This window comes from Piliocolobus tephrosceles, chromosome 1, assembly GCF_002776525.5.
Source record: "Piliocolobus tephrosceles isolate RC106 chromosome 1, ASM277652v3, whole genome shotgun sequence".
In the NCBI taxonomy this organism is placed as follows: Eukaryota; Metazoa; Chordata; class Mammalia; order Primates; family Cercopithecidae; genus Piliocolobus; species Piliocolobus tephrosceles.
Window position 1 is genome coordinate 29,797,408 of NC_045434.1, and position 25,108 is coordinate 29,822,515.

General features: G+C 40.0%; 1 protein-coding gene across 3 annotated transcripts; it reads right to left on the minus strand.

Annotated features, from left to right (window-relative positions):
* Window positions 1–1,300: 1,300 nt before the first annotated feature.
* Window positions 1,301–24,517, minus strand: TNFSF4 (TNF superfamily member 4). Of its 3 annotated transcripts, none has more exons than XM_023207177.2 (3): window positions 24,210–24,517; window positions 6,165–6,213; window positions 1,301–4,440 (listed from the first exon to the last, which is right to left on the minus strand). In XM_023207177.2, the coding sequence occupies exons 1-3, from the start codon at window positions 24,360–24,362 to the stop codon at window positions 4,091–4,093; spliced, it is 552 nt and encodes a 183-aa protein (XP_023062945.1). In that variant the 5' UTR covers window positions 24,363–24,517; the 3' UTR covers window positions 1,301–4,090. The 3 variants fall into 3 exon arrangements, with proteins under 3 accessions (XP_023062945.1, XP_023062946.1, XP_023062947.1); XM_023207178.1 differs by lacking the exon at window positions 24,210–24,517 and adding an exon at window positions 22,496–22,808; XM_023207179.1 differs by lacking the exon at window positions 24,210–24,517 and adding an exon at window positions 9,813–9,881.
* Window positions 24,518–25,108: the final 591 nt, after the last annotated feature.

The following is a 25,108-nucleotide window of genomic DNA, read 5'->3' on the forward strand; positions in this document are numbered from 1 at the left end:
CAGTAGTGGTTAGAAGTGTGGTCTTAGGTGTTAACTACCCTTGATCTTGAATCTAAGCCCCACCATTTAGTAGCTGCATGCATTTAGACAAGTTCATCTCTTAGAGTCTCAAGTTTTCATATGTAAAATAGGAATTATACCACTTACCTCACAGAATTGTTGAGACAATAGAAATAACAATTTATATAAATGGCTAATATGATGCCTGCTGCAGGGAAAGAACTCAGGAAATGGTATTTTATTACTAATAACACAAGTGATTACAACAAATGAGGCACTGGAGTGGAAGACATCTGGGCTGAAAAATGGTCTTAGGTATTGCTGATGTGGGAGCAGTGATTGAAGGCACAAGAATCAATGAGATTGGAAAGGGTATAGAGACCACAACTCAAATGCCTTAAGGCCTTCAGCAGTGAGTTGGTGTAAGTGTATTTGCATATTGTGTGAGTGATGGAGAAACAGAGAGCATGGAGTCTCCTTAAAGAGGGAAGTTGCCACTCTGAGAAGGTTGCCGCCATGCCAAAATTGGGCCTAGCATCACCAGATCTCCTGTTTCTGTTTTTGGTTTTGTTATCAAAAAAGACCAGAAATTTCCCGATATTTAAATGTCAGCTACTAAATTCAACTTAACAAATAGGTGAAACACATACATAGGCTAGACTGTGGCTTATTGGCTACCAGATTGCAGTTTCTAATGTAGAGAAAGAATAGGGCTGAGAGTAGAGTCCTGTAGTACACCAGCATTAAAGGGGTGGGCAGAGAAAGAGGAGGGGTGACGAAGACTAAAAAAGGCAGAGAACAGAGAGAGAAAGAGAAGACCAGAAAAGGGTGAGGTCAAAAGAGCCAGGGACTAGAAGTGTTTTAGGGAGGACAACATCATCAGCACCATCAAAAGTAGCACAGAGATCACTGTGGCCAGACTATGTTACACAAACCCATTAATAGTTGTGACCTCTTATTGAGACAGCAGATGTAATTACTACTAAGGAGAGAGGACATAAGAAATCATCCAGGGTTAGAAATGAGGTTCTGAGGAAAGGAAAAACAATACTTGGTAGAACTCTATTTAAATCAGTCTCTTGAACTATGAAAAGGGACTCTAAGGACTTCCAGTGAGCATCTTTTCAAAAACAAAGATGAGCTCTGCCACCTCAACCATCCCTCAGATGTGTCTCTGATGGCTAAAACTGGAGGCAAGTAGGAAACCGGAAAGCTTGCCCCATCCTCCCCTTTTCAGAGGCTGAGCTAATCAGAACATGGAGAAGAGAAGGATAAATGAACACTCCAACACTCTAACCAGTAGTGAATTCTGAGATCTTTTATTTGTTTCCATGTAAATAGCAATATTACTATTAACTATATTATTAATATCAATATTAATACTCTCTGAGAGCCAGGAAAGCACTAAATACAAAATTATGGCTTAAAATAGGGGACCTGCCCAGTATACTTAAGAACAAATTATGATTTGGATCGGGATTGGAATCCCTTAAGCATTTTCTAAATAGAAAATCTCTAAGTAACAATTGATAACTGCTCTTGAAGGACTCACAAAGATGTCTGAGGGAAGATCTAAGCTTGTCCGGAAAAAAAATACATTCAACATAGTAAAGGAGAAGGTTACACTCCTTAACTCATAGCAACAAGAACATAGACATTTAATATGTGCATTCACAGCTAACACTGTAAGCATAAGATTCTAAACTGTTAGATATTTAACATTCCTCTCATTTAACAGAAAGAAAAGCAAGACCCAGAAATGGGACATGACTTTCCCCAGATTACTTGGCTAGTTAGTGACAAAGTCAAATTTAAAATTCTGATCTTGTGACTTTTCATTCAATTCTCTTTCCACAAAACTCTGCCATGTATATAGAAGGGTAATTCTCCCTGTGAAGGACACGACTTGAAAGGACTGAGACACACAACACATATTTTTGATGGAAGGAAGGTAGAGTGAGGCTGGTGCATAGCAGAAATATCCCTGTGTGGTTGAAGAGGCCAGCATGGGAAGAGCCGGCCAGGTGCACCCAAAGGGAGTGAGCACCTATAAGAGGGGACCATGACATCAAGCACAAACAACGCACACGACAATTATATTTAGGCCTGGCATGTGCACTGCACATCCACGAGAAATACAGACAAAAATTCCAAACTTAAAAAAGGAACCAGATATTTTCTTAAATATTACCTATAGTCATAAACATTTACTTTGTTGGATATAACTCACTGAGTAACTGCAATTTTGTGGAACATTGTCAATAACAAAAAGTGAACCACACACACACACACACACACACACACACACAATCTTCTGAGTAGTGAAGCCAGATATCACTGAATATCTGTCTCAGAATGATTCTTGTAAATGTAAGTATTTAGCCCAGTGCCTGGTCCACAGTAGGCCCTCCATAAATACTTAGCTATGATTATAATTCTGGGAGTGCCCTGGCAGTCACGAAGAACTTGATTCCTCTTACCTTACATGCAATTTCTTCTATTTAGCATTTTATTTACCTTCCTTCATAACAGATTAAAATAGAGGGATAGGAATATAGTTGAAGATATACTTAAGAGGAAATAGAAAACAGGGGGGAAGAAATCCAACTGAGACCATTTAGTGTAAGGGCGAACAGCCCTCCACCTTTCTGGAGATTCTAGAGATGATTGTAGCACAGTACAAGTCCTTGATAACACAGAATCATCCAGAAAGATTCTGTGATATGTTGTATCCTCTATTTAAAATGTCAGGGAAACATTTGCTACAATTTAAAAATATATATCTCAAAAATTTATGTTTGTAAAAGTTTTGGCACAGAGAAGTTACAAATCATCTGGAAAGTTGACATGAAAAATCAGATTATCCACCGCGTCATAAGCATAACACATTATATCAAGTCAAGGGGACATTTCAACTAAACATAAGGGGATCCTATTCCATTGAAGCCCTGGCATTGGCTGATTATAGACCCTTCTAGTTTCAGTTATCAATGTGAGACTATATGTGGTCTATGGTATTTCTAGACAGAGATCATTATTTTTCACAAGGCACAATAACTTCTTAGTGCTATTTGACATCAAATTGAATTTGATAATAGGATCACCTCATTTCTTGAAACCAGCAATGTGTATGTGTGCAAAAGACATGGAGCTGAGTGTGTATCTCAGCATAGGCAGGAAGATGAGCATGTGTTGCTTTGCCTGTCTGTGGCAAAGAATGTGTTTTCCTCCCCAGACTATTAAAATCTGTACTGACTTTTACCCTGAGATGTCCAGTTCCCTGCTATCCTGTACAGTAAAGCTAACCCTTCACAATAAGTTAGCTCACTCTCCCTGTATAGAAGAAAATCTCTCTTAAGTCACTGATTAGATTCTTCACAGCATCACATCCCTGGACAGTTCTTTGAAGGGAAATTTCTATTAATTATGTTTGGAGACTGGGAAAGCAAAATGGTAAAGAAAAAAAGCTTGTGGTATTTCTTAGACGGCTCTCTTCAAGTCCTGATTTTTCACAAGCTGATTCTTCTTTTGAACCCCCACCAAACGAAAAAGTTTAAATTTAGGCAATATACAAACTGAAACCAATTCAACCTTGGAGAGGCCGCTTTGGCTTCCAGGGGTTGGTTCATACCACCTTTGGCAGATTCATAATCCCCCTCCTTCACTCCTTGCTCCTCTTCATTTTGATAATGCCACACACATGTCAAACTTCCAGCAAATGGTAGTCAGGTACCGTTTTCAGTGACTTAAGTTTATTATGACAATTGCCTGACCAATAGAAACAATGCGTCTTGAAGAAGAGGCATCTATTTTTTCTTTCTCACAAAGGTGCCTAGTAGGCTCAAGGCAATCTTGGGGTGTGAGGGCTAGGCAATTTAGAAAATATAAGGATAAATAAGATTAAGCGGTATATAAAATAAGTTTTAAATATCCCTGAGGGGTGGGGGCGGAGGGCTGGGATCTGCTTCTTGTCATATCCCACGTGGCTGAGCTGGGAGGCTCCTTCACTTGCAATGAAGAATCCATGTCCTGTCCACCCCCAACTTGGTGTTCATGCTGGTGCCTGGTTTTAGACGTTGCCCTCAGCCCCTCAGAGGACGCAGAATTCACCAGGATTTTGATGGATAAGAATCAGTTCTCCACCATTCACATGGAAGTCATCCAGGGAGGTATTGTCAGTGGTCACATTCAAGTAGACTTTGTCTTTGTAAGTCAGAGAAGCCACCATCAAGGAGTTGACAGACCTGACCTTCTTCAGTTGGAAGAGGGGCTCCTCATCCTTCTGGTAATGAAGGCTGATGTTGACTTCCTGGGAGAAGTAGCCCTTCAGGGAGATGAGATAAAACCCATCACAGTTGATGATAACTGAGTTGTTCTGCACCTTCATGATTTCATCCTCCTTTTGTGAAGTGAGGATGAAACCCTCCTCCTTCTTATATTCTAGGAAAGATAGGGGGGAAAAATGTTAATTAATTCCTAAGCATAGAATTGGGTAACAACCTTCTAGTACATCTGCAATCAGATGAAGAGAAAGTGATAGGGAGAGATTGTCAAAAATTAAAAGCAGTGAGCTGAGATCGTGCCACTGCACTCCAGCTTGGGTAACAGAGTAAGACTCGGTGAGAAAGAAAAGAGAAGGAAAGGAAAGGAAGGGAAGGGAAGGGAAGGGGAGGGGAGGGGAGGGGAGGGGGAAAAGAAAAGAAAAGGAAAGAAAAGAAAAGAAAAGAAAAGAAAAAGAAAAGAGTAAAAGCAGGAGAGCACTGTGTTTCTACCTGCGGGGTGGAAACTACTTTACCTGTGGAATGGAAGAAGGGGCAATGCTAACACTAGTGGCCAAGAGAGTCTCAGATGGGGCTGAGATTCAGGAGCTGAGAGATTACAGAAATTGTCACAAAGCACCTATGGCAGGACAGGTGGCTTCAGGGTTTCCCTAATTTTTCAGAACAGGGATGGATTGGCCACTTCAGTGCCTCCTTTCTTGCTCAGTGGTTGAACTATGGGCAAAGGGTGGCAGTAGTGCCCCATGCCTTAGCCCTGTATGCTACCCATACTCTGAAGCTTGACTCAAAGCAATTGTTTTCAACTGTTGTCTTTCTGTCATCTGACCATGAAATGCAAATTGTCCACATGCCCCAGACATTGGACCCATCCACAGCAGTTACTAGCAGCCTTTGTTAGCAGTCGCTTAAGCTTAATAATGCAGCTGTGCACAGCATATCTGTGGATTCAGGGTGGCCTCTCAAAGCTGCAGGTGGAAGAGCTCAAGGGCACATACTTGTTTCTCTTCTCTACCTCCTATTGCTAGTTTTTCCCGGAAGGTACTTTGGGAAGAGTCACTGCCAGAGGAGAAAGAAAAGGAGGAAGAGGAGTAGGAGGCAGTGACAGATTAAGTTGTTTTGTGCAGGGCCATCCCAAGTGCAAGCCAAAAAGCCTGAACTTCTTTTATTTCCATATTAGCACTAAAATCCTGACTAGCCAAGCAACCACATCTTGGACACACCCTGTTCTGGTCCATGTTTCTTCGTTAAGCAAAAGAACAGGTCCCCACTGCTAGTCACAATTCAGTAGTTCTTGCTTTGTACCAGTGCAGAGGGACATACTTTGAACTGAAAATGGGGACCACTGATGGAGGGCAAGAAATACTCCCCTTCCCTCAGGCTCAGGAGAACTTAACTAAAAAATGAATATTCATGTGGAAACCACTAGGGGTTATGCTAGCGTTAATCACGGACCCAAACAATCCTCTCTCTGGAGTCAAAGTTTTTATTCTATCAAGGGCTTCCCCCAACTTTCATTAAGGTAAACTCTTGCCCCAGAATACAATTAGCAGGTAATAATGTGTCTTACAGTCAGACGGACTTGTAAGAAGTAAAGCCTTAGTTTCCCTAACTAAGAAATGGAAATAATTTCTACCCAGAAGTTTCCGTGGAGGATTAAATGAGGAACATAAACACATATTTGATGAATAATTAATCCCCTTTTCTCTTTATACACCTGTATCCCTAATGAAAATAATATGCAGGCTACAACAATTCTGGGATTTAACTGAAATTTAATTCCTTCCCTAAGGAAAAGGAGAGACCTTGTGTTCTAGAGGAAATTAAGAGACTGAAGAGAAGATTCTTTCAAAAATATGAATCAATTAAACTTCTGACAACACTTACCGGTAAATTGTACTTTGATACTTTGAATTCGAGGATACTGATGTGATACCTGAGGGAGGAAGAAAGATCTATTTTTAGGAAAAAAACATGAACAAATGAAATTCGCAAGTCATATTCAAAGGAACAGCGAAGCAGAAATGAAGTAGCCTGTAAAAAAAAACAAAAAACAAAAAAAAAAAAACACCAAACACTTCCTTTTTTTTTTTTTTTTTTGAGTCAGGGTCTCATTCTGACACCCAGACTGGAGTGCAGTGACACAATCATGGCTCACTGCAGCCTTGACCTCCCTGGGCTCAGTGACCCTCCCACCTCAGTCTCCTGAGTAGCTGGGACTATAGACATGTACCACCACACCTGACTAATTTTTGTTTTTTGGAGTTTTGGGGGTAGGGGTGGAGATGGGGTTTTGTGTATGGCCCAGGCTGGTCTCAAACTCCTGACCTCAAGCAATCCTCTCACCCAACCTCCCAAAGTGCTGGAATTACAGGCGTGAGCTGCCATGCCCGGCCCTGACTTTTTCTATGAATATTGGACCTAGACTTCCACCTGCCCCCTTGCTTTTCCATAACATCTCTTAAGATAAATTAGGACTATTGTGCTCTTTCATGCAAGTGTCTGAGATCTGTCCACATCTCTGCCAAACTCTTCTTTGGTATACTGTTTTGTCTCACTGTGCCCCGGTTTCCCATTTTGGATAACGTAGCACTATAGTCATAGTGTTAAGAAACCCATTCAGTCGTAGAGATTCCCTCATGGAGAATGCTGTGTTCATCATGGCCACAGACTCCCAGAATGCACTGGGAGTGAGTTCTGGAAGCTTCCTGCATATTTGGTCTTTCACTTTAATGCAGGAGTAAAAGCATCCTATTTTCAGGAGACAAAGGCAATAAAAACTGTCCCAATCCATCAGATCTCAATATATTTGGTGTAGCTTTTTTAAACATTGGATCTTTCTCTTCAACAGCTTACAAAACCTAACTTGAATTAAGTCAGTACTCATTGCAAAAAGAGAAGTGAAACAGTGAAGAGAGGAAACCTGATAGATAAAAAGTTTATAGTACTTTTGTAGTTAAAAGAACAAAGAAGCTCAATATGGAGCCAACTCCAAGATCTGTTAAGTAAAAAAAAAAGTGGGGGGATGGACAGAATTATACATAAAGTATATTTGTGTTAAATAATAATAATAACACCTGTATGGGCATTGTAAGGATATACAGTATATTAATGTATCTGAAAGAATACACAAGACACTAGTTGCAAATGTTGTCCCTGGAGAAAAAAATTGGAAGCCTGAGGTCAGGAGTAGGATTGACCTTTCCTTTTCATGGTCTAATTTTTTAAAAAATGTTGTGCCATATGTTTGTATTACCTACTAAAAAAGAAAACAGAAAAAAATATCTGCTGGGCATGGTGGCTCATGCCTGTAATCCCAGCACTTTGGGAGGCCAAGGTGGGTGGATCAGCTGAGATCAGGAGTTCAAGACCAGCCTGGCCAACACGCTGAAACCCTGTCTCTACTAAAAAAAAAAAATAAAAAAAAAAAAAAAATATTATCCAGGCATGGTGGCATGTGCCTATAATCCCAGCTACTTGGGAAGCTGAGGCAGGAGAATCCCTGAAACCTGGGAGGCACAGGTTGCAGTGAGCCAAGATCGCACCACTGCTCTTCAGCCTGAGCGACAGAGTGAGACTCCATCTCAAAAAAAAACATCTATTATGCCTGCCAAGAACAACGGCTCTTCCCACAAGGTTATTTTGGCATGACGTCCTAATCAAAAATGAGGAGACAGATTTGTTTTTATGCCCTGGGTAGTGGAATTCCTGTTTCCCACTCTCCTGGCACACTAGTAGCTTTAGTCAAGCATATTCCACTGGCACCTGTCCACACAGACGAGGAATTCCCTACTTCTGTTATAAGCATAATCACAAGCCTTACCAAGCTAAAACCAACAGGCAGCATAGGAAGAATGCAGAGCCATTCTGAGTCCTGCCAGGGACTAGGCTGCAGGAACAATGTGAGTTCAATGTGCTGAGCACATGGAGAGAGGCACTGACTTGGGTAGAAGCAGAAGTCTTTAGCTCTCCCGCTTCTGTGTACTGTTCATGGCATCATGGCTAATTAGTGTCCTTCGTGCTTAAGGGCAATGCTCTGGAAGAAAACCTGTCAGACAGCAAATTACTCTACCACCATAGTTCCCTGGGTAAAGAAATGTTTCCACTGCTCTCTGGGCTAGTTAGTGCCAGCATGAATTGCCACGTGCTAAATGTCAGAAAGAAGCTGTCTGTGGAGTAGCACAATAGCACAGGACTCAGCGTGCAGCGACAGAGTGCTAACGCCAGGCAGGCAGGCACTGTGCCAACTTAAGTTTCATAATCTCCTTAGATGGCAGTTTCTCATCTTTAAAAGTCACTAGAAGATCAGGGGCATTCCTTTCAGCACTAGCTTTCCATGATTTAGATTTTAAAAGTTGTGACTTTGATTTAATAAAAAAGAAAAAAACCTAAAGCTTCCTCATTCCCAAATTTACTTTCACTCCCTGATCTAAAAGCCCTTGTGATTTGATTATTTTGACTGACTTTGCAAAGATCTCCAAAAATAATCTGCAACTTAAGGAATGTTCCAACTTTTTGAAGTGCCCTGATGAAGTAAGGGTGGTGGTGACCAAACATTCTCTGAGACCATGATGCTGACAGGCAGTGAGTGAGTAAAGCACATGTGACTTCCTCCGTGTTGGAGTCTAGACTTCCAGTAGATCAACCTGGAGGAAGCTGATCTACTGAAACTCCAGACTCAGGCATCCTGTTCCTTCTCCTGAAGGTCACGTAGGGGTGGAAGTTTGCATATCCTCAGAAGTCTCTTACTACCATTGATATCATCAAGTTTAGGCAATGTTGTGAGGTAGAAGAAGATAATCCTTCCTCTTGTTCATTGGTCTTCCAACCATCTTCTCCCTCATCCTCCATAACTGATGACCTCATGCTGACTACCCCAGTACTCAGAGACACCCCCACAGTGTCCAAGTCAAAGTGCTGAAGAGTCTGGCTCCAACCTCATTGTCAAGCCTTAGTGCCACATATATCCTTTCTGTGTCTAATGTCTATCTAGCTATTTGTTCTGATCTCCTTGCACTTGGGTAGGCAGCCTGGTAGGATGGCACAAAGAGCATAGATTTTGGAGTCAGATTTAGTTCAAACTGTGACTTTTCTGGTTCTTTGAATTTGGAAAAGTTATAGCATTTCTTAGCTTTAGCCTTTATACATGTGAAAATAAGACATAATACTGTTGGTGGAACTTTCCAGAAGATGAACACCAAGTTTAGATAGGATAACTTAAAGCATCCAGAATTTTGCCAGCACATGGTACATGGTAAGCGTTTAAAAAAAGTAGGCCAGGTGCAGTGGCTCACACTTGTAATCCCAGCACTTTGGGAGGCCGAGGCAGGCAGATCACATGAGATCAGGAGTTTGAGACCAGACTGGCCAACATGGCAAAAGCCTATCTCTACAAAAAATACAAAGATTAGTAAGGCGTGGTGGCATGCACCCGTACTCTTAGCTACTGGGGAGGCTGAAGCACAAGAATCGCTTGAACCCAGGAGACAGAGGTTGCAGTGAGCCGAGATCCCTCTCTGCCCATGAAAATCTTACCATCTTCAAGGCCTAAATCAAATCCTTGAGTTTCAGTTTCTGTATTCCCATACAAGTATTTAAAGTCACTCATTCACACAGAAGTTTATAGAAGCTTTGTTCATAATTGTCAAAACTTGGAAGCAGCCAAAATGTCCTTCTGTAGGTGAATGGATAAATAAACTGATACAACCATACAATGGAACATTATTCAGCACTAAAAATAAATGAACTATCAAGCTGTGAAAAGACATGGAGGAATCTTAAATGCATATTATTATACAAGAGAAGCCAATCTGAAAACAGTATGTACTGAATGACCTAACTATATGACATTCTGGAAAAAACAAAACTATGGAGATTAAAAAGATCATTGGGTGTCAGGGGTTAGGAGTGGGGGAGTAATAAACAGGTACAGCGCAGGGTATTTTTAGGGTAGTGAAAGTATCCTGTATGATTCTGTAATGGTGAATACATGTCATTACATACATTTGTCAAAACCCACAGAATGTACAACTGACAGTTAACCCCAATATTAAAAAAACACTCTATTGACTTATTATACTGCTAGTGAATACAAGTCTTATCTCCTCTACTCAAGACTACTTAGCTGTGTGACCTTGGGAAAACTGCACTTATCTCTCTGATTTTGTTTCTTAATCTGTAAAATGGAGATAGTAAAAATCTGTATATCAGAGAGTTGTAAAGTTTGAATGAAATAATATATGTCAGTGATCAGGATCTGGCATGAAACATTGCAAGAAATTAATAAACATCAGCAATTATTCTTGGATGCACGTGGAAAATAATATCCATGTCATGTTCATAATTTATTCGACATAATATCATATCAACTTAATATATGAAAACAGAACAAAGGAATGGATTAAAGAAGAAAACAAAGACTAACAAAGTTATCATATCAGTGCTCTGACTCTCTGTACCTCAGAGAAACAATACGAAAGAATTTGGGTTTCATGAGAAAGGCTGACAGAAAACAATCAGAAGACATTTGGTCTACCCACACACACAGACTTAGTATTTTGTGTATCAAGAAAAGCAAAATCCCCAGATCTTCTCCACATGCTCAAAGAAAACTTTCTGTTTTCTATATTTCTGATATTTTCTTTTCTTTTTTTTTTTTTTTTTTTTGAGACGGAGTCTCGCTCTATCTCCCAGGCTGGAGTGCAGTGGCCGGATCTCAGCTCACTGCAAGCTCCGCTTCCTGGGTTCACGCCATTCTCCTGCCTCAGCCTCCTGAGTAGCTGGGACTACAGGCACCGCCACCTTGCCCAGCTAGTTTTTTGTGTTTTTAGTAGAGATGGGGTTTCACTGTGTTAGCCAGGATGGTCTCGATCTCCTGACCTCGTGATCCGCCCGTCTCGGCCTCCCAAAGTGCTGGGATTACAGGCTTGAGCCACCGCGCCCGGCTATTTCTGATATTTTCTATATCAAAGGGCCAGGGGGCTTCCATCTAAGCACAGTCTATAGAATAAAGCTTCTTCAATCTGGAAGGTCTGAAGAGTCCACACCATACTCAAGGATGAAATGTAAATGCTCATAAGTATCCATGCCAGATTTGAAGCATATCCCTGAATTTTGAATGTAATGGTCTTTGAAGCACGAAAAAAATGCAAAAGAAGTCATACTCTAGTTGAACATTATATTTTGCATATGAAGCAATCAAGGCTCACAGAAGTGAAGAGATTTGATGCACGCCCTTCAATTTCAGTATAACTTTTATTATACCACACAAGTACTATTTTTCTCCCATGCAAATTTGAAGTAAGAAAAGCATTCTATGAAGATTTTAATATTCTATTCCTTGTGTCCACTTTAATAGCAATCTTAGAGAAAAGAAGAAGTTGCCATACAGATGACTGGCAATGACCTCATCATGAGAAAGAAAAGGGAGACCCCACACTCCAGGCTTCCTTCTTGGGTTTGAGGGCTCCCATAAGTGAAGCAAAAAAAAGAAAAAAATAGGAACAATCAAGTACCCACTTGGCAAATATGGGCTATTTGGCCAAATGACTGAATAATGTAATGTACAAATGTCATGTCTGTAGCAGCTGATAACGCAACAGGAAGGTTACCAGCCCAGTGGTTCTTAAACTCTAAATTTGTGCATTAGAATCACTACCAAAATATGTTGTTGCTGTTGTTTTTGTTGTTGTTGTTGTTTTAAGTGCAGATGGTCAGATTATTCACAAAGACTCTAATTCAAAAGGTCTGGGTAGATCCAGGAATCTTCATTTTTACAAATAACCAAGGTTCAGATTTAAAAATCACTGCCGTTAACTATGAACTTCCAAAAGTCTAAATCCAGAGAATTTATCTTCAACCACACCCTGTGCAAAAAGCATGTCTGTCTGAAAGCTGGTGCTCAAGAAACTTTTTCTCTGCTGTAGGTGTTATTCAGTACTTGAATGAATAATGTGATTGTCATATTATTTGGTAGTTTGGTTAAAAATAGTATCAGCAATTATTGAGTACTTGCTGTGCAGCAATTATTACACTCAACTCTTGGGTGGGGATAGAACATGAGGGGATAGAACATACAATCCTTACTTCTGATGAACTTCTATGCCAGTTGGGAAAATTGTCCCTGTACACATAAAACCTTTAGTAAATACCTACAGGCAATATAAGTCATAAGGTTTCAAAGAACACAAAAATCATTGTAGGCTTTGACAGCACAAGGAGGAAAGACCTGGACTTAGGCCTTGAAAGACAGAGACGACCCAGATAAGCAAAAGACATTCTACAATTATTAATAGTAAGAAGAAAGGTCTAGAAATGAGACCATCCTTTGTGCATTCAAGAAAAAGGGCCTGGTGTGGTGGCTCACACCTGTAATCTCAGCACTTTGGGAGGTCAAAGCAGGCTGATTGCTTGCACTCAGGGGTACAAGACCAGCCTGGACAACATGGTGAAACCCCATCTCTACAAAAAAAATCAAAAATAGTTTTAAAAAAATAGCTGGACATGGTGGTACACCCCTGTGGTCCCAGCTACTTGGGAAGCTAAGGTGGGAGGATCGCTCGAGCCCAGGAGATTGAGGTGGCAGGGAGCCACCATCATGCCACTGCATGACGGAGATAACTTGTCTCAAAAAACAAAAAGGAAAAGAATAAATAAAACCTTACTGAGCACTTACAATGTGCTATGCACTGTTTCAACTGTATTATCCCATTTGCTGCTCAAAATAACATTATAATGTAGAAAAAATAATGACCCATGTTTTACAGATAGGAAAATAAAAATTAGCGCTGTTAAGAACTTGCTCAGGAATAAACATGTATTCATTTGAATTCAGTTGAATCCCAAGTTCATGATAACATCCCTTCTCTTTATCCTACACTATCGTAAGAGTAAAGAACACCAAAAAAAGCATTTATTTGAGGGTCCTAAATTAATTTGAATTATTTTCATCATCAATACTGAATACGATTAAATATTAATTTTTGAATAGTTGTCAAAATACACAGATATATATCAAAATATCTAGAAATCCTCCTCTAGAAAGAGCTCCTCAACCAATGTTGCAGGGTTGTCTATGTAGTTCAGGTTGCCAAAATTATTAGCTTGGCTCTGGTTAGGTAAAACTGTCCTGGCAAGGAACTGCAGGCCCATGGGCAAATACAAAGTAGGCTCCTCATGCAGGTGTAACAAAGAAGAGTTAGAATTAGGTTCTTTCTTGGCCTCCTTCAGCGCTTTTAGCACTGGCTTGTCCAAGAACAAAGGTGGAAAGTGTCTGATATCTGGCATTTATTCAGTAGCCTGTGCTGTGTTCCCAAGAAAGTGACACTTGTTTCAAGAGCTCATCTTTGAAGAGTGTGTACCTCTAATTCTGACTCACTAGGATGTGGCATGGGACTGTCCACCTTAAACTCATTTGACATTTGTCCTGGTGAAGGGTATTTGTGGCAGGAGCAAATGATACTCACCACGCATGAAACCAGGAAGTGGGCTCTGCACTCACTATGTAGACCTTGCCATTCCTCGCTTGGTACAAGGCCACAATGTCAAGGTCTTGGTGGAGGGTGGCAGTGGGATGTGGGCTAGTAGAGGGTGGTGGGGAAACAGATCCGGGGTGGGGACTCCCCAGTTCACCAAACCACCACCACTGGACATGAACCTCTCCTCCCTGCACCTTGGGCTTCATGTCAACCAGAGGAGATCTGAGAGATCATGAAAGCATGACCTCACAAGCTCTCAGGGTGTGTCTCAAGGGGCCTCAGAAGAGGAAGGGAGAATTTTTCATACTTAGCCACCATAGTAGACTGAGAAGATAGATCCTCATCTGACAGACATGGTCTATTTTCAGTGGAAGTAGACCCCTTACAAAAAGATGAGCCCTGACTTCTGATCAAGGAAGTTCAGAATTCCACCTAGAGAGAGGAGTAGGAAAAATGGGAAAAACTGATTCTTTGGTGAAGGAGTTTCCCATATTCAGAAAGATTTATACCAAAAGTTATGTTTTTAGAGACAAAGATGTGTGGCTTTGAAAACCTTGTTGAATAAAGCGTTTATTGGGATTTAATGAACACAAGGGAAAGCTATTTTAACTACCATTCAAAGCCTTCTTTTTCTCCATGCCCAACCCTTACCATCTCTGCCAGCATATTTTCCCGGTCATCTCTCTCTTAACCTCCACCTTCCTCCCCACTATACATCCTGTGTATAGCCTCCTCTCTCTCTCTAACCACTTCCACTCTTCTCATCAAGTCTGCTAAGTAAAGGCTGTGAGTTTCCCCACAGAGAAGCCTCCCTCCTCTCTGTTTCGGAGAGAGCATGAACTGTGCTTTTATTGTCCCTAATACAATTAGCAACTGACAGATTCCTGAGAGAAAAGTCCTATCTTTAGATAAACAATCAAATCAACCAAAAGCATCCATGTGACATGAAATTATGTGATCGACCTAATGCACCAACTCTTCATATCGTCAGAGGGAAGATTTTCTTATATCTTGGTTTCCCTTCCCACATACAACTGAGGAAGCACTCAAAGTACACTGACAGAGGGATTTACTAAAACATTTCTGAGAACTCCTGTCCCCACCTCAGTGATTTGTAAGTCTCTACTGTAATATCCTCAGGTCAGCTTAGTCTCTAAGCAACTAGAAGGGTAGGTTTGCAAGGTACCCACTGCATTGCCATACCTCCTACCATGTCTCAAACATAATGGCACTTAGTAAATAAATGTTGAACTAAGGTGGAACTTAGCCCCTCAGAACATACCTGGACCTTCATCAGCTACCAGATCACATAATATCTGAAATTGGCTGTAGTCAACACTATACATTGCTCAATGTTTTAGAAATTGGCCTACTCTAGTCAGAAGGGCCATTATTAAAGTCAAGAAGCAACAGATGCTGGTGAGGTTGGAGAGAAAAAGGAACACTTTTACACTGCTGGTGGGAATGTAAATTAGTTCAACCATTATGGAAGACAGTGTGGCAATTCCCCAAAGATCTAAAAGCATAAACACCATTTGACCCAGAAATTCCATTACTGGGATTATATACCCAAAGGAATTCCATTATATACCCAAAGGAATATAACTCATTCTATTCTAAAGATACATGCACACATACGTTTCTTGCAGCACTATTCACAGTAACAAAGACATGGAATCAACCCAAATGCCCATCAATGACAGATTGGAGAAAGAAAATGTGGTACATATACACCATATAATGGAATACTGTGCAGCCATCAAAAGGAATAAGATCATGTCCTTGGCAGGGACATGGATGGATCTAGAAGCCATTATCCTCAGCAAACTAACACAGGAACAGAAAAACACTGTGTGTTCTCACTTATAAGTGGGAGCTGAACAATGAGAACACACATGGGAAAACAACACACACTGGTGCCCGTTGCAGGGGCAAGGGGAGGGAGAGCATCAGGAAAAATAGCTAATGGATGCTGGGCTTAATACCCAACAGATGGGTTGATCTGTGCAGCAAGCCATCATGGCACACATTTACCTATGTAACAAACCTGCACATCCTGCACATATACCCTGAAACTTAAAATAAAAGTTAAAGAAAAAAAAAAAAAGGAAAGAAAATCAATTGACCATAAATGTGCAGGTTTCGTTTTGGATTCTAAATTCCAAACGTTGATCTGTCTATTCTTATGCCAGTACCAAATCAAATTATATGAGAACTCTTTTCAGACACGGTGCACAGTACCAGTTGTATATTGTCATAATAAAAGTTCAATGTAGAGAAGAAAAAAAAAAGAAATTGGTCCATTCATCCTCGAATACAAAGACAGTAGCAGAATTATTGCAGTCAATCTCTTTATTTGAAATCACTCATTCCCTTTTCTAATTTGCTATATAACAAGGAGGGAATATTGTCTTGAGAAGGCAACCTGGTAGAGTGAACAAGACACCGCACTGGGACTAGGCACACCTGGGTTCTTCGCTTGAATGTTCTTTCCCTTCCTCAGCTTCTAATATTCTCATTTCAATGTCTACATTCAATTTAGATTATTGGAATAAACTGTCTAATGAAGAATTTCCATTTCAAAGATTAGGCGAATCACAATATTCAAAAGCGAGACAGATTTCAAAGGATTGAGTGATAAGAAGACCTTCTGAACAGAAGATCACTTTCAACACAATAGACCCCTCTGCTGTAACAAAAGCAGCAGGACTCTTTTTCCCCAAGTGGCTCCCTCTGATAGTAAATGAGCAACTAAGATTATTCCAGTACTAGAATGGCGTGAACCCGGGAGGCGGAGCTTGCCGTGAGCCGAGATCGTGCCACTAAACTCCAGCCTGGGCGACAGAGCAAGACTCCATCTCAAAAAACAAACAAAAAGATTATTCCTGTACTATGCTTATTACCCAAGTGATGAAATAATCTGTACCCCAAACCCCTATGACACACAGTTTACCTGTATAACAAGCTTGCACATGTACCCCTGAACCTAAACTAAAAGTTAAAAAAAGATGATCCCTAGTGTTGTACATGCAGTGAAGCTCTTCACCTCATCTGTGGGAGGCTAAATAATATTCAACCTATGCTCTGATACAAACTGAGACTGGCGAATGGTAACATCATCACCGAATAGCAGTGGGATGAGGATTATGGTGGTGACAATGATGACCGTGTCATTTTAAACTAAACCCCTCCTGTTAATTAATGGAAGCGAAGCCAAGTACCTAATGCAGAAAGCAAGTATGCTCACTTTATAATCCCAATCGATATACTAGGTATTAAAGCTGGTAGGCAGCTTTCTGTGAAACTTCTTAGTGAAGAACCGTCCTCTCCTTGGTTATCCAGTGCTTATCATATGCTATTGCTTGTTTAGCCGCCTTGTTTCCCACTGGGTTGCAAAATCTGGGAGAGCAGGGAGGACCATGTCTATTTTGCTCACCTTTGTGTCCTCAGTGCCTGACAGGTAACTGATGCTCCACAAACATTGCTGAATAAGTATATGAATAAGCGTTTTATAGTAGTTTGAATAGTGTCCCTCCAAACTTCATGTCCATGTGGAACCTCAGAATGTGACTTTATTTGGAAATAGGGTCTTTGTAGATGTAATTAGTTAAGTTAACATGAGGTCAACTGGATTAGGGTAGGCCCTAAATCTAATATGACTGGTGTCCTTGAAGAAAAGGAGAAGACACACAAGATACACATTTGAAAGAAGGCCATGTAAATATAGAGACAGAGCTTGGAGCAATACAGCTACAAACCAAAGAACACTGAGGATTGCTGGGAGCCACCAGAAACCAGAAAGAAGCAAGAAAGGATTCTTCTCTAGAGTCTTCAGAGGAGCATGGCATTCTGACACCTGAATTTCACATTTCTGTTCTCCAGCACTGTGAGAGACTAAATTTCTGTTGTTATAATTTACCCAGTTTGCAGTAATTTGTTCCAATAGTCCTAAGAAACTACTTCATGGTTTTGAATTTTTTATAGAGTGTGCAAAACTGTATTTTTATAGAGTGTGCAAAACTGTAAAATACATGTTTTACAACTTATTTTATAACTCATTAAGATGCTTTCCTTTGATGCATGTTTTGATGTTCTTTATAATTTTTGTAATATTGTCATTCCATCCTGATCTTTGATACTGTTTCACTGGCTTTCTAGGATGAAGGTCTGGCTGCCTGTTGGGGAGCCCAGTCCTGAGGGTATACCACTTAAACTCACTGGAGCCCTCACTTCCCTACCTGTTCAATATAGTACTTTGGGAATGAAAGCTCTCTAACCACAAGTTCTTATTAAATTAATATAAGAAGAATTAAAGCTCAGGTCTGTTTGTCCATCTTTCTGTCCAAATTATAACAACAGAAATTTAGTCTCTCACAGTACCGGAGTGTTCTTAAATAGCATTTGCATGTTATCAAGCTAGGCAAACTTATAAAAATTAAGGTGCATTTCAGAATGAAAGGTCTACTGAAAAAAAATTTAGTTATACCAGTAATATTCCCCAATGCTTCTAGTTTAGCAAACCAGATGATATGCCTCTTATAAATCTAATTTCCTGCCTTATTTGGTAGCCAAGTCATTGGAGAATTGGATGAAATATATCAAAATAAGAAGAAACAGAAATAGCCTAAGCCATGTGCTCTAAGTAGGTAATTTTAGATCTCTGAACCACATGCAAACAGATACTGGACCTAATCATACTTCATAACCTCATAAATTCTCCCCTTCATTCTTCTTTTGTTCTCTAATTCACCCAAGAGCTCTTAATTAGAAATCTATGTTTAAAAATAATAGGACTCTTCCAAAGTGGATTTTTTAATCCTAAAAATTACACTGGGGAAATCAAGGTTCATGAAGTTATGGCTAACCTTAACTATGATATGCTTTCTGAGATTTGAGTTACAGTGTGTGTGTATGTGTGCCCACACATACTACAAAGTCAACATTTTAGTAGCAGTATGTTTATGGAAGCATGTTCGTAAATAACGATAATAATAATCTTAGCATTTACAAAGCTGTGTATCAATTAATCCTCACCACAACCAAATTCCAGTCTTGGAAATGATTAAACTGATGCCCAGGGAATTTCAAGAAATTTACTTGGGGTCAAGAGGTGAAAGCCCGGACTGAAAAAGTCTGGTTCCTGGCCCAGGGCACTCCCTTTATACTTCAACAACTCCTCCAAAATCTGAGTTGATGTCTTATAGTTTTGTATAAACAAATGTTTTAATGCCTTTGTTTGAAAGATTGGTTATCAAAAGTATGGGTGACTACAAATGAAATATACAAAGCATAGGATGCTGGAAAATTCGGTTTCAATCCAACTCTACCATGTATTTCATTAGTGACTAGGGAGACATAAACCTTGCCACTTATAACTCAGCTGGGTTATTTTTCCCTCATTAAATAGTAACAACAACACTGTATGTAGCTCCTCTAACCCAAATGATGCAAAAGGATTAACTTTCGTTTTCCATGAATGGAGAATCCCTGAAGTGGGGGAAGCTGCCATTTGAGAGGGAAGTAATTGGTATATATATGTTAAAAAAAAAAAAAAAAAAAGAAGAAGAAGAAGTGGAAGGCCAAGGTGGCCAGCCCCTAAACAAGGCTGGGTCTACTCAGTACTAGTAACCAGCAACTGAGGTCAGAGAAGAAGAACAGAGAGATTGTATCCCTAGATCTATACCTAGAGCCTTACTGCTTTTTTCCCAACTCTCCTCTGTGTGTGTGTATTTGGATCTATATGTTCATAAACGTGCAATATTTTCCAGCATCATTCCATCCAAATTATTCTGTCCTATTTTGAGTACCTGGATCGAAACATATATCTAAACACTTCATTTAGAAAATATCATCACTGTGCAAATAGTGAATAATATTAGCTGCCCCCGATATTGTTCATTCTCTTATATGTGGATGAGCCCTGACTGCCTGAGAAGTTTTCTAATCAACTCTTCAGGAAAAAAGGATCAGCTGTCTTCAGACACAAGAGAATGGTTACTTTTACTGTGGTGCCCCCTAGTGCTGATCGGATTAGACTCACTTTCTATATTTGCCAAAATATAGACCACACAAGAGAAGCAAAATTTGGAGAGTTAACAATGTTGGTAATTTTTCCTGTATTTCTTTTGGCGTAGGAGAGAATGAAGAGTGTTCCTTTAGCATGATTCACAAGATCCTTTGTAAACTGCTTCCCACCTCACCAGCTTTTCAGCTTCATCTCCACCACTTTCCCACAGGAATACTCAACTTGAGCTATTCAGGAAAACTTGCTGTTCTTGCCTAGTAAGACTCCCGCCCCTACCCACCGATTCCCATCCTCTTGTCTGCTTAAAGAATTTATCCTCCTCCTTCTAGTATTAGCTGAAGCATTATCTTCCACTGCAGGTTTTCCTGACTCCCCAGAAGGCTAAGGCAGCCCCTCCCTCCTCTCATCTTCCCATTGTCCCTTGAGCATGTCACTCTTTTGTCCCCACCCTGCATCTTGCCTGTGAGTGCAAATAGTTCAAAATCTTCTCTAATGGATGGTTATATCTCCAATGCCTCAAACAGTACCTAGCACGAGTAAACATTCAGTGGAAAAAAAATCTATGTAAGGATGGCTTCATTGATAATAGGAAGAACCATAGTGTAGGAATCAGGAGTTTCTGGTGAATTAACTAGCTAAGTGATCACGAATGGTTCACCTGCCCTCTCTAGGTTTCTGTTTTCTTATCTGTAAACAGACTATATCTAATACCTGCCCCCAAATTCAATGATTCTATATGTTTAATGCCTCTTTTAGAAACTTCAAAATGCCTTATGACAAGCCAAGTCAACTTTGGATGTTATGTTTTAATTCTCAAAGATTTACTTATATAAAGCAAATTCAAATGCCTTTGAAATTATCTTATTTGCAGGTCTATCATTAAAAAAGAATTTCTAAAAGCTTGCTAAATTACATGGAGATATTTAAATTAAGCTAATCTGAAACAAGATTTTCTTCAGCAAACTGCTCTTTCTCTTATTAAATGATACAAAGAAAGGTCCAAGTTGTAGCCCAAAACTTCATTAAGAAACTGAATTCTAATTCCAGCTCTCACTGATACAGAACTGGTCAACCCACTTTTCTAAGCATCTCCACTTCTATTTTTCCCAGCTGAAAAAAAGTGATAAAAATGTAAGCCGTTAACAGTAGGAATTGCTGAAAAAATAATGACTAAAAGCCTTCACATCTTTGAGGGTGATGATAAAGGTGATATGAATCTTGGAAGAGCCAAGTTTCAATGGTTTCAATGAGGTTTCTCACACCTTATAGGTCAGCCTTTTCTGCCTTTGTTCCATAACTGAAGTTCTAAGCAAGACTGGAAGCCTGACAATTTAAGTGGATGTCCCAATGTAATATCCAAACAGTGTGTATTGGTTTTGGTGACAGAAGCATTGAATTATATACCTTGTGTCATGAATATTCTTACAGGGCATTCACTTCTTTCCCTTTTCTAAAAAGTGTGTTTTGCTAATCCAGAATAGGTTATTTAGATATGTACAGAATATATAACCTAAATATAGAAAAGTATATATGTGCAAATTTTCCTCTCAATCCCTTCTTAGGAGCCAGGAAATCCACAAGCTTAAACACAAAAATCTATTAACTCACATTTTGTATTTCTCAAATCCTTATATCCATTCTATGAACATATAAACTATATATTCATAAGATATTGAGCTGGAAGACATCTTGTTGATCATCTGATCCTACTTTCTCATAATACAGATGATAAAATCAAAGCCCAAAGAGGAAAGTAAATTAGATGAGGAGTGTAGGGTCTAACATTTTTTCTGGCATCTTGAAAACAAAATATTCTGCATTTCATGTTTGTAGATAGACCTAATCCAGTGATGAGAAAACAGAGGTTACTAAATAAACTTGATTGAAAGGAAAATTGACAGCCAAATGGAGCTTGGTAGCTATATCTGTATTTATAGAGCCATTCATGTAGGCAATTTTTTATAGGCTAAAAAATTAAATCTAAGAAATAAAGGGGAAAATCATAATTATTTCCCAAAAACCTTTCTCTTGCAATAAAAGAGGTCTAATTTAACCAGGTAAATGGTGAGCATTTCAGCTCTATTTCACCTCCAATACACATCACTGTAACATTATGTCTTATAAAATAGAGGTTTGGCTTGCATCACCACTACCAACACCACCACTGCCACTGCCCCCCAATCCCTCAATCAAAATTCCAAACAGTATTGTAGACGAGTTTTAAATGGCTACTAGTCTATGTCTCTTTTTCAACAGCTGCTCTACAATGTTCTCCCTCAATCTCTCTGTCTCTGTTTCTCTCTCTCTCTCCAACACACACACACACAAACACACACACACACACACACACACTGCTGCTACCACTGCCACCAACATTGTTTGGTAAACTATCAGGTTCTAGGGAAAACACACACAACCCATCTATGCTATCCTTCTCATAATGAAGTGTATATAATAAATACAAGATTAAATATAAGGACCCATTGTGCTGTCCCAGATCCTATAACAATATAAGAAATTACATTAGCTAATAAGAAATTAAAAAATTATAATTAACATCAAGTGAAGAATTTCAAATATCTGAGCAAAAAAAAATCTATATTCAGAGTAGACAGAAGCATGTTTCTTAAGCAAACAACTCAAATAAACCACCTATGTCTTGCTTCCGTCTTTGTGCCAGGACTATAGAAGCTAATTCTCCCCTAGAGATCACTCACCATGAGGTTTAGTGTCCTAGAAACCAGCACCCTGCTTTTCTTCCCACAGCTTTCCTTCTGTCCCAGAGTTGCTGGATGACTTGTTGGAAAGGACCCCCTCTTTTTCTCAACATCTCCTGGATATTGATAGTCCAAGGTGACCCCAACCACCAGCAAGCTGTACAACTGTGTTTCACCTTTTGCTCTCTCCTGCTCAGAGCCCTCGTGCAATCAGTTAGCCTTGAATGGAGCCATGTGTCCTGTGTTTTATCATCCCATGGCGTAAGGAAATATGTAACACTGTGGTTGTTAGAAAAAGCACTCTTAGGGCTCCCAGATTGGTGAATGCACTCAGCTGTTCTATATTTGGTTACTCTCTTTGTTTTCTTCTCAAAAGAGCCTAATTCCGGTCGATGTCTTGGGCATCCGGTCGATGTCTTGGGCATCCTGCCACGGACACCTTACTCTTCCCCCGCACCCTCTCCCCGAATCACCTACTTTAATTTCACCCAAAGAGTTCTGCGAGAAGACGTAACCGTGTGGTGTGATGAGGAGGGGATGAGTATGTTGTTGTGCTCACTGGTCTGCAGACCTGAGTGTGACACCAGCTACACTTCTGGAATTTGGAGATACAAGCACCGTCTGTGGTACAGTGATCATAACCACACACACTCTTACCAGCCTCCATGCCCTGAAAACCCTATTTCCTGTAGGCAGAAACAAGCCCAGGCATTTGCCAAGACTGCTCATCTCATTCTGGTTTCATTGGAGGTGCTTAATCTCAGACAAGACAATCAGAAATCAAAGTTTGTATTACCTGACCTTTATCGGGGAGAAACATTTCTAAACCAAAGCAACCAGCTGGAAAACAAGATTATCAGACTAGCTCAACAAAGGAACACGAGGAGAGTATAGATTTATTTTTCTCCAGTGGCATCTTCTGCAGTGAAGAACATCCTTAAATACCTAATAATGTTTTTATATCTGAACTAGTGAATAAGAAAAAATAATGCAAAAGACAGAAGTGCGGAACAAGAATAAAGTGAAGGAAAAATGGAAATATTTTAATTACATGGGGAAAATACTAGAAAGATAATCTCCTCCTACGTGATGTATTTAATCAGGTGGGAAAAAGATGAAATGATGTCTTTAAGTTATGACCGGAAGAGATAGATTGTGAGAAACAATATCTGATTAAATCATTGGGGTGAATGAGTGAGCACGTAGGCATACACACATGCACATACACATTGCTCCCCTATTAATATTGACACCTTCAGCATTCTTTAAAAAGAAAATCACCTTGCAGGTCTATAGAGTTTATGAATATTATGGGAAAGTGGAACTGGTCTCTTTCTTATTTCCTTTTAATATTAATTGCCTGATCAAACACATTACTATCATCATGGGTAGACCAGGTATATCAGTGACTCAAAGCTTCAAAGTGACAGCTTATAAAGGGATACCAGGATTCTTGCAGTGCAAAGAAAAAGAAAAAGATCTAGAAGCTGTGCCTCTGCCCTACCTCTACTCTGCCCTACCACTGCCACTGCTGAAAAGAAGGAAGGAAAGGAGAGACAGAAGGGCGTTTAACCACACTTTATGATTGCTGTGGGGAGGGGAAAAAAAACTCAACACTTTTGGCATAAGATTATTTCCAAGCGACTGTTTGCGGCTGTTGCAGCTGCCATCAGCACGAGCTGGTGGGAAAACAGCGCCCAGTGGTGCATCTTACCTGAAGAGCAGAGAAGTGCAGGCAGATGTAGGTGAAGCACAGGAGCAGCCCCAGCCCCTGAATTACAGAGGCCACCAGCAATAGCTTGTTCTTCTCGAATCTTGGCCTGGCTGCATTTCCCACATTCTCTTCCAGGGGTTGGACCCTTTCCATCTTCACAATCTGGGTAGAGGGAAAATGAAGATATGGAAAAGGGGAACCTGGGATAAAACTGATGTTTTCCCCACAAAGGAGGAGGTAAAGGCAAAACAAAGCCTATCAATCAGAAAATAGGCAAAGGTCCCAGGGCCAGAGATAAAAGGCGATTGAAAGAGCAAAGCGGACTCTCTCAGTTTTAACGCTGCAACTTTTGCAGGCAGGCGGGGGAACTTCTTTGTGACTAATCTGAATTTCCCCTTTACTTTCTTTCTTTTTTTTTTCCTCTGGGCTAACAGGGAGTTGTTTTTGTGACATTCCAGTTCTGATTTGAGTGACTGTGAAATGACAGTCATAAAAGTATGCTATTTTCTTAACTCATTACACCAGTAACAAATTGTGGGTCACTTGGTAAAGATAAAAATCATCATCCGTTAATGTAGGAGCTCATATATACCTTCCCCAAGGTGTCTTAAATCATAGAATAGATTTAGGGGAAATGCTTGCCCAAGGTTCTTATCTGCACTTTACTATGTAACTAAACATTGAACCCCTCTTACAGATTCAGAAAGAAAGTACACACAGATCATTCTTGAATGAAAAAGATAAGACAAGAAAATAGGACAGTGGGTGATGCAGAACTAAAGGAGTGAGATCCTTGGTTGTAGTCTATTGCATAGAAATAAACAAACTACCTTTTTGAAGCATTCACTATGTGTCAGACACTGTGTTAGATGGCCTTGCAATCTTTTTCTCATTTAACC